The 10,140-nt window shown below is 70.3% G+C and overlaps 2 protein-coding genes across 2 annotated transcripts in view; one reads left to right on the plus strand and one right to left on the minus strand.

Annotated features, from left to right (window-relative positions):
- The window catches only part of MNEG_6874 (protein associated with central pair microtubule complex), a gene marked incomplete at both ends in the record, with an annotated part of 10,226 nt that extends 2,775 nt beyond the window's left edge, over positions 1-7,451 (minus strand). Inside the window, 14 exons of the mRNA XM_014044652.1 lie at positions 151-259; positions 506-586; positions 804-926; positions 1,135-1,634; positions 1,871-2,021; positions 2,183-2,778; positions 3,030-4,606; positions 4,903-5,156; positions 5,393-5,734; positions 6,015-6,193; positions 6,345-6,427; positions 6,588-6,709; positions 6,946-7,080; positions 7,317-7,451. Coding sequence (XP_013900106.1) covers positions 151-259; positions 506-586; positions 804-926; positions 1,135-1,634; positions 1,871-2,021; positions 2,183-2,778; positions 3,030-4,606; positions 4,903-5,156; positions 5,393-5,734; positions 6,015-6,193; positions 6,345-6,427; positions 6,588-6,709; positions 6,946-7,080; positions 7,317-7,451 — 4,387 coding nt within the window. The remainder of the gene's footprint in view (positions 1-150; positions 260-505; positions 587-803; positions 927-1,134; positions 1,635-1,870; positions 2,022-2,182; positions 2,779-3,029; positions 4,607-4,902; positions 5,157-5,392; positions 5,735-6,014; positions 6,194-6,344; positions 6,428-6,587; positions 6,710-6,945; positions 7,081-7,316) is intronic.
- A 675-nt stretch (positions 7,452-8,126) lies between these two features.
- MNEG_6875 (IMP-specific 5'-nucleotidase 1) overlaps positions 8,127-10,140 on the plus strand; it is a gene marked incomplete at both ends in the record, with an annotated part of 3,245 nt that continues 1,231 nt past the window's right edge. The window contains 4 exons of the mRNA XM_014044653.1: positions 8,127-8,531; positions 8,764-8,847; positions 9,252-9,332; positions 9,710-9,811. Of these exons, the coding sequence (XP_013900107.1) occupies positions 8,127-8,531; positions 8,764-8,847; positions 9,252-9,332; positions 9,710-9,811 (672 nt within the window). The remainder of the gene's footprint in view (positions 8,532-8,763; positions 8,848-9,251; positions 9,333-9,709; positions 9,812-10,140) is intronic.

Here is a 10,140-nt window from a genome sequence, read left to right on the forward strand (position 1 = left end):
CCCCCGCCGCCACTGTCGCCTCCCCCACCAGAAGCGCGGCCCGCAGCGCCAAGGCCAGCTGGGGCGCGCGGCCCTGCAGCGCGGCCGCCCAGGGTGGCACGTGGACCCCTTTGGCCTCCAGCCGCTCCCTGAGCTCCGCGGCCGGCCCACCCCCTGGGCCGCCCACGACGGTGGCGGGCAGCGGGCAGAGCGGCTTCTGGAGGTCACCAGCGCCGGCTGCGTCGGGACCGCTGGCGCGCGCCACCCCTCCCACGTAGAGCTGCAAGGAAGCGGCGGCGTGCGGGTGTGAGCCGGGTGCGTGATCAACCTTGAACAGGACCATGAACCACCTGTCGACCACCGCCCCCACACAGGAAGTACGTCCGTTTCTGTGTGTTGAGCCTTTGCTCACATATCTCAACCTTCGCCGGGGTGTCACCACCAGCCACGCAGCAGGCAGGCGTGGCCTTATCCGCTAACAAGCCCAACAGGCCGTGGCCCTGCCCAGCCCCAGCGCGCCCCACACCTGCAGGAACTGTGCAGTGCCCAGGAAGCGGTCCACCTCCACCTGCGCCAGCCGCCCATATTCCTCCGCCAGCGCGTTGACCTTTGCAGTGGAAGCGAAACCAGGGGGCTAATTGTGAGACGGACAAGTGGCGATTTGTCAAGGATGTGTGAGGCACACAAGTCTCTGTTAACATGTTGCATTGACTACCCGGCAGCTCAGGGGTCAGCTGCGCAGCGCGCAACTGCAAAGCACCTCATGGAACTCGGCAGGCCAATCAGCGGCCGCTGATTTGAGTAGGCCCACGTGTCACGCGCACCTGATCGACCACAGCGCCGTCTGATGACAGCCGCAGCCGCTCCGCCTCGGCCGCCTCGGCGCGCGCGTCACACACGGCCCACAGCGCATCCCGCAGCTCCTCGCAGCGCAGCAGCAGCTCCCCCTGCGGCACACAACACGCATGGCGTCAGCCTCTCAGCCCAGGCCACCGCGGCGTCATAACACACTTGCACCCCAAACAAATGCACGTGAAGAACGCAGGTGGCCAGGTCAGGCACAAACAGCCCCCAGCCAAGAGGAGCATGCCGGTTTGCTTGGAGGCAGCAGGCCACGCTGCCGCGCGGCCTATGCCCCCTGTCATCACAGCCCACCTGCGCCTCCTTGGTTGCCCTGATGTCCGCCTCCACCTCGTTGAATCGCGCCACAAAAGCCGCCACCAGCGCCTGCCGCCCGTCCGGCCGCGCCAGGAACGCCCTGAACCCGCGGCACGCGGCCGCCACGTGCGCCAGCGCGAGCGCCCGCACCTCGCGCGCGCGCCCAAAGCTCTGGGCCAGCCCTTCCAGGTAGCTTCCCTCCAGCTGCCGCCACAGCGCGTCGGCCGCGACCGCCAACGCCGGCGGCACGTCCGTGGGCAGCGGCGGCAGGAGGGCGGCCGCGGCCGCGGGCGCTGCGGGTGTTGTCGAGGCTTCGGGTGGCGGCGCTGCCGATGCCTGGGGCGCGGGCGCCCCGACCCTGGCGTCTGCGGGCGGCAGCTCTGCCCCCGCCAACCATTTCTCCGCGTCGGCCGCGAGCGCCTCCGCCGCCGCCTGCGCGGCCTCGGCGCGCCGGGCCGCGTCGGCGGCGCCCTTGCTGGCGGCTTCGACCTCGTCAGCTGCGGGGACGGGGGCGCAGCGGCGGCAGCTGCACGTTTGGTGCAGCTGGGTCTGCGTTCGTGCCTGTGCTGCGGCAGGCAGTTGCTAAGAGCAGGTGATTGCAAGCGCATCATGCCGGGATGATCCCGGGGGGTGCGGCAAGTGCCGCAGCACTGCCGCCACTGCCGCTACGGTCGGCCTTCCTCCACGTACATCACAACTCGCACCCACGCCCAGCACTGACCCCAAGACGCACCTGAGCGCTTTGCGGCCGCCTCAGCCTCCCCCAGCACACGCGCGTCCCCAACCGCGACGCCGCACCGCCGCGCCGCGTCGCGCGCCGACGCCGCCGACACGCCGGCGCGCTCCGCGAAGCCGGCGGCGTCCGCGGCAGCCGCGCGGCAGGCCTGCGCGGTGGATGGCGAGCCCACGTTCTGGCCCAGAGCCTCGCGCTAGAGCCTCTTGGCAACAATCAGCGCTCTCCACTCCTTGCACCACCCACCAATGCTCACCAGCCACCTGAAAACAGATCCCTCACGGGAGCAAGCGCACGCGTGCAGCCCCGCACCTTCAGCTGCTCCGCGCACTTTGCGGCGGCCTGAGCCTTGACCACCTCTGCCGCCGCCGGGTCGGCGTTCTTGGGCCCCGCCAGCAGCGCCACGGCCTGCAGCTCCGCACGCTTGATGCCGAGGAGCTCCCGCGCCGCTGACTCAGCGTGCCCCTGAGCGGTGGCCGCAAACCCACGCGTCATATCGGCACTGGCCTCCGCGCCGCGCGCGTAGGCGGCCGCTGCGGCCGCGGCGGCCGCGGCCGCCTTGGCGCGCAGCACCGCGGCCGCGGCGTCCGACGCGGCGGCGGCCACGTCGTGGGCCGGCGCGGCGCCGTCGATCTGACGCAGCAGAGTGCCAAAGCGCCCCAGCCACGCCAACAGCGCGGCCTCCTCGGACGTGTGAGCGGCGAGGCGCGCCGCAACGCACGGGCGGGCTGCGGGGCCGGTCACTGCTGATGCCGCCACCACCCCCGCGGCCTCGGCCCCCGCTGTCGGCGCTTCGCCGCACGCGAATCCCGGGCTGCCGCTGTCGTCGGCAGACGCCACTACCAGGCGCTCTGTGAGGCCCGGCACGTTTGAGGGCGGCGGCGCATGCTCGAGGTGGTATACAGCACCTGCACACATGGGGTGAACAAGAAACGTCCCTGGAATCAGTGGTGGTCAGTGGTTGAAAGCTTGGAATTTCTGCCAGGTGAGGATCCTTGAACCACAACACGTGTTGTGGTGGATGCCTGCAGGGCTTTGGGGTCCACGACACCACCGAACGGCGGCGGCTACTCCATAACGCGCCAGTGCTACCCCGGGCCTGCATGGCAAGGCGTCCCGCCGCCTCAAAACAGGCAGGCGTGGGCGACCTCCTGCGGACCCAGCAGCCCCAGCGCAACCGCGACTTCGCGCCTGGCGTCTACCAGCAGCTCAACTGCGGCAGCCCCAGCCCCAGCTGCGACTGACCGACCCGTCGCACCTGTCACGGGGTCGATGCGCCGCCCCAGCGCCCGCCCCGCCGCCGCCGCCTCGTCCCCGCAGCTCAGCAGCACCGCCGCGTCCAGCCCCGACGCGAGCGGCCGCTCCAGCAGCGGCAGCGCGTCGCGCGGCGGCGGCGCGAGGAGCGACGCCGCGCCGGCCAGGGCGGCCTCTGAGGCCAGGTCCAGCCCAGTCAGCGCGCGCTCCAGCGCCGCCGCCTGCGCCGACGTCGAAGGGAACCCGTCGAGCACAAACCCGCGGCCCGGGCCGCCAGGGTGCGGCGCCGCCGGCTGCGACTGCTGTGGCGCGGCGCCCGAGGCGGACGCGCCGGCAGCACCGGTCTTGGGGGGCTTCGCGGCGCCGGCGCCCTTCCGGCCGCCGCTGATGCTGGCGCTGCCGTCGGAGGACGAGGGCGGGGCTGCGTCTACAGGTGGCGGCACCACATATGTCCGCGCCTCCTCGATCCCGATCAGCACTGCCTCCACCAACAGGTCGTCAGGCACGGCCCCGCCCGCCCGTAGCACCGCCGCCAGCCTGCGGCCCAGCGCGGCCTTTGCAGGGGGTGCTGGGTCGCTCGTGGCAGCGACGCCCCCCTGCTGCGCCGCGTGTGCACCTGCGGCGCTGCTGCCGTCCTGCCCATCGCCAGCGCCGCCGCAGTCGCCGCTCTGCTGTTGCCTGGGTGGCGCCTGCGCCTGGCGCTGTGCACTGTCCCAAGCCTCCGCTGCGGCGACCGCCTCGGAGACGAGCGCCTGCGGCGCGAGCAGCTTGAGCCCGTACTGCCGCGCCAGCGCCTGCGCCACCGTCGTCTTCCCGGCGTACGGCCCCCCCACAACCGCCAGCCGCAGCGGGTGGTCCAGCACCGGCAGCGGCCGCGGCCCGCCGGCAGCGGCGGCGGCCTCCCGCGCGCGCGCGTCCGACGCTGCCGCCGCCAGCGAGAACACCACTCGGCCCAGCCGCTCGGCCGCCTCCGCCTGGGGGCCCGTGGCATGCCGCCCGTCGCCGTCCGCGCCGGCAGCCGCGGTGCGCGCGTCCGGCGGCGGCGACAACGCACCCCCTGAGCCGCTCTCGCCGGCCGCCTGTGGCGGCGCCCAGTCGCCGCTCTGCTCCAGGTATTCCCCCACCTCCGCCTGATTCAGCACCTGCGCCGCCGCCGCTGTGGTCCCCGCCTCAACGCACTCCCCGCAGGCGAGCCCGCCGCCCACGGGCGGCACCAGCGGCGCCGCGAGCTCCTCGCCGCAGCCGGGGGTGCAATCAACGAAGAGCGCAACCCACTCGCGCCACTCCTTGCGGGGCACCGCCATGCCGCCCGTCGCGGCCCTGTAATCCACCACGCGCTCCGCCAAGCTCACCAGCCCCCGCACCGCGCCCGCACACTCGGCGCGGCCCTCGGCGCGCGCCGCGGCGGCGTCGGCGGCGCGGGCGGCGGCGCGGGCGGAGACCTCTGCGCTGACCTCCTCGGCATGGCGCTCGCGCAGCGCGCTGCGGGGCGGCGCGGCGCGCGCGACGCGCAGCGATTGCACTGGATCCTTTGCTGGTGCGGTTGGCATGGGCGGCCCAAGAACACAGGGAAACCGGCCTCGCGACCCGAGCGGCGCCCACCACACAGGAGGGGGCGTGGCGTCTATCCGGGATCCCATCAGCACGTGCGTGCGTCGCCCTCTTGTTCCACCTGAGCATGCACCTGTTCGCCATCCCTGACGCCGCCTGCCCACCCGCGGCGCGCGCCCTGGCCGCAACCCCCTCAGACCCCCACCCCCACTAGGCAGGGCCCCCACCTCGCCAGCTCAGCCTCCCGCGCCAGCGCCTCCCGCAGGTCGGCCTCCCGCCGCTCCGCGTACGCCGCCTCCCGCAGCAGCCGCCCCGCACGCATCGCCTCCTCCTCGCGCCGCAGCTGCCACAGGCGCGCCGCCAGCGCGGACTCCTCGGCGCTCTTTGCCGCCAGCAGGTCCAGCAGGGCGTCGCCCTCGGCGCGCTCCTCCGCGGCGGCGCGGGCGGCCTGCTGCTCCACCACCAGGCGGCGGCGGCGGACCTGGCGGGGTCCAGGCAGGGGCAGGGCGGGCGGGTGAAGGCGGCCGAGCAGGGCCTGAATGAGCGCTGTCCCATCTATGTTTAGGCACATGAGACTCTTACCTGAAGCCAATGTCTTTCCCGCCGTGCTGCGATATGAGGCCCTCTGCCTAAGAGCACCCCTCCTCTGCAGACCCCATGTTGGCACACAGAGGGCGTCCCTCCCTCCCGCCCGCCGCCACGCCGCGGCCGCCGCACCTCGCGCTCCCTTCGCGCCGCTGCCTCGTCGCGGCGCCGCGCCTTGATGGTCTCCAGGTAGGCCGCGCCCCCCTCAGCCAGCTCACGCGTCGCAGGCGCCAGCGCCCGCAGCCGTCCCAGCGTCGCCACTGGACCCTCCTGCTGCGCGCCAGGCGCAGCGGCGCCCCCAACGCCGGCGCCCTCGTCGCCGCCGGCCGCGCCGACGCGCTTGAGGGTCAGCTCGAATGCGTCGATGCCAGACGCCACCTCGCGGGCTGCCGCCGCGCGCTGGTCTAGTCCACGCAGGCGCGCGCCCTGCGCCAGCGCCGCCTCCACCCGCAGCTGCTCGCGCTCGCTGTCCTCCTGTAGGCGGCAGTCCGTTCAGTGTTAGGGGCTGTGGTTGGGGGCGCAACAGTCGCGGGTGGCTCTTCCCCCCTCCCCTTCGATCCTACCCTCAGCGCTTGGACCACATCATGACAGACCCAGCCGCGTGAACGCGTCGCCCGAGGGTGGCAATAACACCAGCAGCCAATGGCTATCGCACCAAACCGCTGCTCCTACCATCCCAGCGTGCGGCTGCCAGCCCTGAGCCCTGCTCACCGCAAATCCGCTCTCCCCCATGTGCTCACTCCCCCACACACACCTTGCGCTTGAGCAGCGCCTCGTGCACCGCCGCATCCCGCTCTAGCCGGGCCCCGCGCTCCCGGCTGTTGGCGGCCATGGTGCCGCGCAGGCGGTCGCGGCCGGCCGCGTGGCGCGCGACGCGCTCGGCGCGCCCCTCCAGCAGTGCCGCCGCGGCGTCGGCCTCGTGGCGTGCGCCCTCTGCGTGCAGCAGGCGCGACACGTCAGGCCTCAGAGCGCGGTGCCAGCTGGTGCCGTGAGTGGCTGTGTTTGCTAAGGTCAAGCAGTACGCTCATCCAACGGAAAGACGTGCCACGCGCAAGCCCAACGCGCGGGCGCGTCGCCCGCACACCGTCGTAAAACGGCTTGAGGTGGGCCGCCTCCATCAGCTGGTTGGGGTTGGCGGCGCGCTTCCTCATCACCTCCTCAAACACCCTGCGGCGCAGCGCGGCGGCGGGCGCGAGAGTGGTCGGATGGCGCCGTCACCAGCGGTGACATGCACCTGGAAACGTCGCTGCCGCCAGACCAACGGCGGCTGCCTCGTCACCCTATCTGCAGGATTATGCTCTGTAGATCTCCTCCCCGCGTGACCGACCTGGTGCTAGCGGCGTCGTACGCGGCCTTGGCAGTGCTGTAGTGCTGCGCCTCAAGCAGGCCGGCCGTCGGCGCCTGGCGCACGCCAAACTGGCGCAGGGTGCGGCCGGAGTGGTCGAGCGCCTGCGCATGTGTGCGGTTCGTTGAGGGGCGCATGCATGGTTGTGCCGCACGCATCTCGTATTGCGGCCCCATCTGCCGCCTTTAGCTTTATCAGCCTGACAAGTACTTGGCCCCTAAGTGACCCTCTCCCACACGCCCCGCACATGAAGTGCAGCTGCCCTAGGGCAGTCAGCCCCCTGTTGTTGCGGGGCGCACGCGCCCTCCATCCCCCGGCGCCCCCCCCCTCACCCCCGCACCCTTGCATTGGTCACCATGCCGTCCAGCGCCGCCTTGACTGCTGCAAGGAGCCTGGCTGCCAGGCCGGGCTCGCCGCGCATCAGGCCCTGGGCCGTGCGGCTGTCATACTGGACGCCCAGCCGGTTGAAGGTTGGCTGCATCGGTGCAACGCCGGGGGTGGGAGTGGCGCAAGTGCTGTAGGCAGGATGCCTGCCGGCCCGCCGGGCGGCCGGCAGGGACTTTGAAGTGCAGCAATACTGTGGTGTTATGCTACGTTTGAACAGTCATAAACTCATTTGCTCAAAATCTCTAAAAGCAATGGCTGAGCGGCAGAGGAGCGGGTGGGCGCGTGGGCGCGCGGGCGCTGCACCTGGCTGCCGCGCAGGCGTACCTGGAGGCGCGTGTGGTTGGCGAGGCAGGCATCGGGCTTGCCCTTGTTCACAAACGCCCCAAAATCAGGCTGCAGGCCCAAGGAGTCGAACAACTGACCAAATAGGTAGCCAGACGCAAAGTCCTGCGTCCACATTCGGGGGGGCATGGAGAGTGTGACTGCAGAATGTGCATACAGGCTCCTTCCTGCCGCAGTCACCGCGTGCGTTGGAAGCGCTGCCAAGCGCGCCTTGCCTGCTCAAGGTCGGCGGCCGCGATGCCGCCCTTCTCCTGCAGCCACTCTTGGAGTGCCTGCATGCCGCTCAACGCGAGGCGCCGCTAGCGTCGAGTTGGACCGGCGGTCAAGGCGTGCTTTGCTGCATCAGATCAGGCGCGCGGCATGTCCAGAGAAGGGCCAGCCAGACGGCGTCGTTATTTCGTGCGCCTTTTTTCTTCCTGGTGTCCTTTTGGCGTGACTGTGGCGATGGCATATGCGCGAGCCCGTGTTGCTGCGTCTACATATGTCTGACACATAGGGCTAATAAGCCATGTGAACCTTCATAATATGTCTCATCCATGATTAATGATTGCGACGCTCTTCTGAAGCACTTGCTTTGCTACACCTGACAACTGCAGATCAGGCATCGCCGCGCAAGCCGCAAAAGGGTGTGTATGTCTTGAGCCATTGGCAAAAATGTTTCCTGGACTGGACGCCCGGCGGTTCAAGGGTCTTGACGGGAGGACGCCACACACCGGCAGCGTGATGAGGTTCCAATCAGCCAGCATCGGCCACCATTCTGTGTCAGTGGGTTCAGCCAATCAAGCTCGTCGCATGCGCGCGCGCGTCGCGGCGCTGGAGCGGCCGGCAAGCGGCAGCAACGGAACAGGGGTGGCCGGCGCAGTGCCAGTCAGCACAAGCGACGGCGCCGTCGCTGGCGCCGCCGGCCCCCAAGCGCAGCCGACCATCGTCGCGCACGGCCGCGCGGAGAGCGCCACGCCCGGCGCGACGCCTTTCCAGACGCCCGGCAGCTCTGCAATGGCGACCCCAGTAGGCGGCTCGCCCGCTACGTCTGCTGTGTCTGTGTCCCCCGCATCCACCGGCTCTGCCCTGGACCTGGGGGAGGCCGCCGGCTACTGGGAGCTGCTGCTGCACCCCGACACCGAGGCCAGCATCCCGCGCGCCAAGAGCGCCTCGGACGCCAGCCTGCTGCGGCGCAAGGGCCACCTCAAGGAGCAGGTGCGGCGCCGGCGCGACACCAAGGGGGTGAACTCGCCCCAGTGCGGCGCACCCGGCCTCGCGTCCCCGTCGAGCCGCTGCTGCGTCAGCAGATCGATACTGCGTTCCACCTTGTTGCCATGTCCCCCGTTGCCCGGGAGTGGCTGCCGTTGGCGGTGGCGGCGGCGGCTCCTGCGTGTGTCGAAGAGTTGGACAAGCGGGTCGCATACCTCTCTTGTGTGCGCTGTTCCAGGACCGGCTGATCGAGTACATCCGCCAAATGCACGAGACACACACGTGCGAGGAGGCCATGTACAAGACAGAGCGGTGGATTGCGGTGCGTGCGTGTGTGTGTGTGTGTGTGTGTGTGTGTGTGTGTGTGTGTTTGGGGGGGGGGTGTGCAGGGGCCGCGTGGTGAGGGGTTTGCAGGAACCCGGGGTTCGGGAAGCGGAGGGCCAAGTGGAAAGAAGGGGGCGGTGGCGTTGTGGCAAACATGCAGCAGTAGGCGTTGTGGCATCAGGGGGAACTTGGGGACTGATGGTCGCCTGGCCAGGTTTCAGTGGCGTTACTCACATTCAGCACTCCGGCGCATCCAAAGTGACAGCGCTGTTGGTGAGGAGCCCGGAGCTGCCGTGCGCGCCGGCACGGGTCCCGAGCAGGCGTGTGCCACGGCCGACTTGCTGCTCCATGGCGCTCTGGCTCATTGCTCCTCGGTCTCTCGCCGTCCCCCCTTCCCCTCAGGACCACCGGCAGGACCCGCGTCGCAGTCGCCTCAAGCGCATCGTGCCCACTGTGGGCAGCTTCTTCACGCCCCTCAAGCTGGTGGGGGCGCGGGGGTGGCGCGGGGGGTGTCCACGGCGGGCGCGGCGGTGGAGAACGGGGCGATCGTGCTCAGAAGGCTGGCAGGATACCGCGCAAGCGCAGTGCTCGTTTGATCCGTGGTGTGCTGCCAGTCGACCAGTTTCCAATGGAAAAAGCTCCGCTTGCAATTCGCACAAATAGTAAAGCGTGCAGGGATGCTGCCAGCACGGACCGCAGGATGCAGCCGGCGCCATCTCCCGTCGTACGCACCCGTCCCAACCCCTCACGCCCATTGTAACCCCCGCACGCCCATCCGAACCCCCGTGGATATCCCAACAACGGCGCTGCAAAGCGGCTGGCCCCCTCCTGAGCACGGTGCCCCTAACCATCCCGACCAGGTGGAGGCCTTCCGCGAGTACGACGCGTTCTTCCACCTCAGCCGGCGGCGCTACATCCCGCCAAACTTTGCTGAGCTGCGCCACATACTCAACATTGCACAGGTCTGGGGGGGGGAGGAAGGCAGGTAGCCTGGGGGATATAGGGAGTGTGGGGGCTGTGCCAGATTTCTGACGGGGGGCGCAGCAATCTGATGGGTCGACGGTCATGCGTGCACACACAGACGCTCCGCTTGTGATGCACGATGCTGTTGAGTGAGGGCCCGGCAGCTCAGCAGCCTCGAACCCCCCAAACCACTGCCCCTGGGCCGCTGTCCCCCTGAAGCCCCGCACGCCCTGCCGCCTCACCTGCCCTACCTGCCCCTCGTCAGCCCAACCCGGCCTCCCCCAAGCAGCCACTTTTCCACCTCTCTCTCTTACCTCCACTCAAACCC

This window comes from Monoraphidium neglectum (assembly GCF_000611645.1).
Source record: "Monoraphidium neglectum strain SAG 48.87 unplaced genomic scaffold scaffold01163, whole genome shotgun sequence".
Taxonomy (NCBI): Eukaryota; Viridiplantae; Chlorophyta; class Chlorophyceae; order Sphaeropleales; family Selenastraceae; genus Monoraphidium; species Monoraphidium neglectum.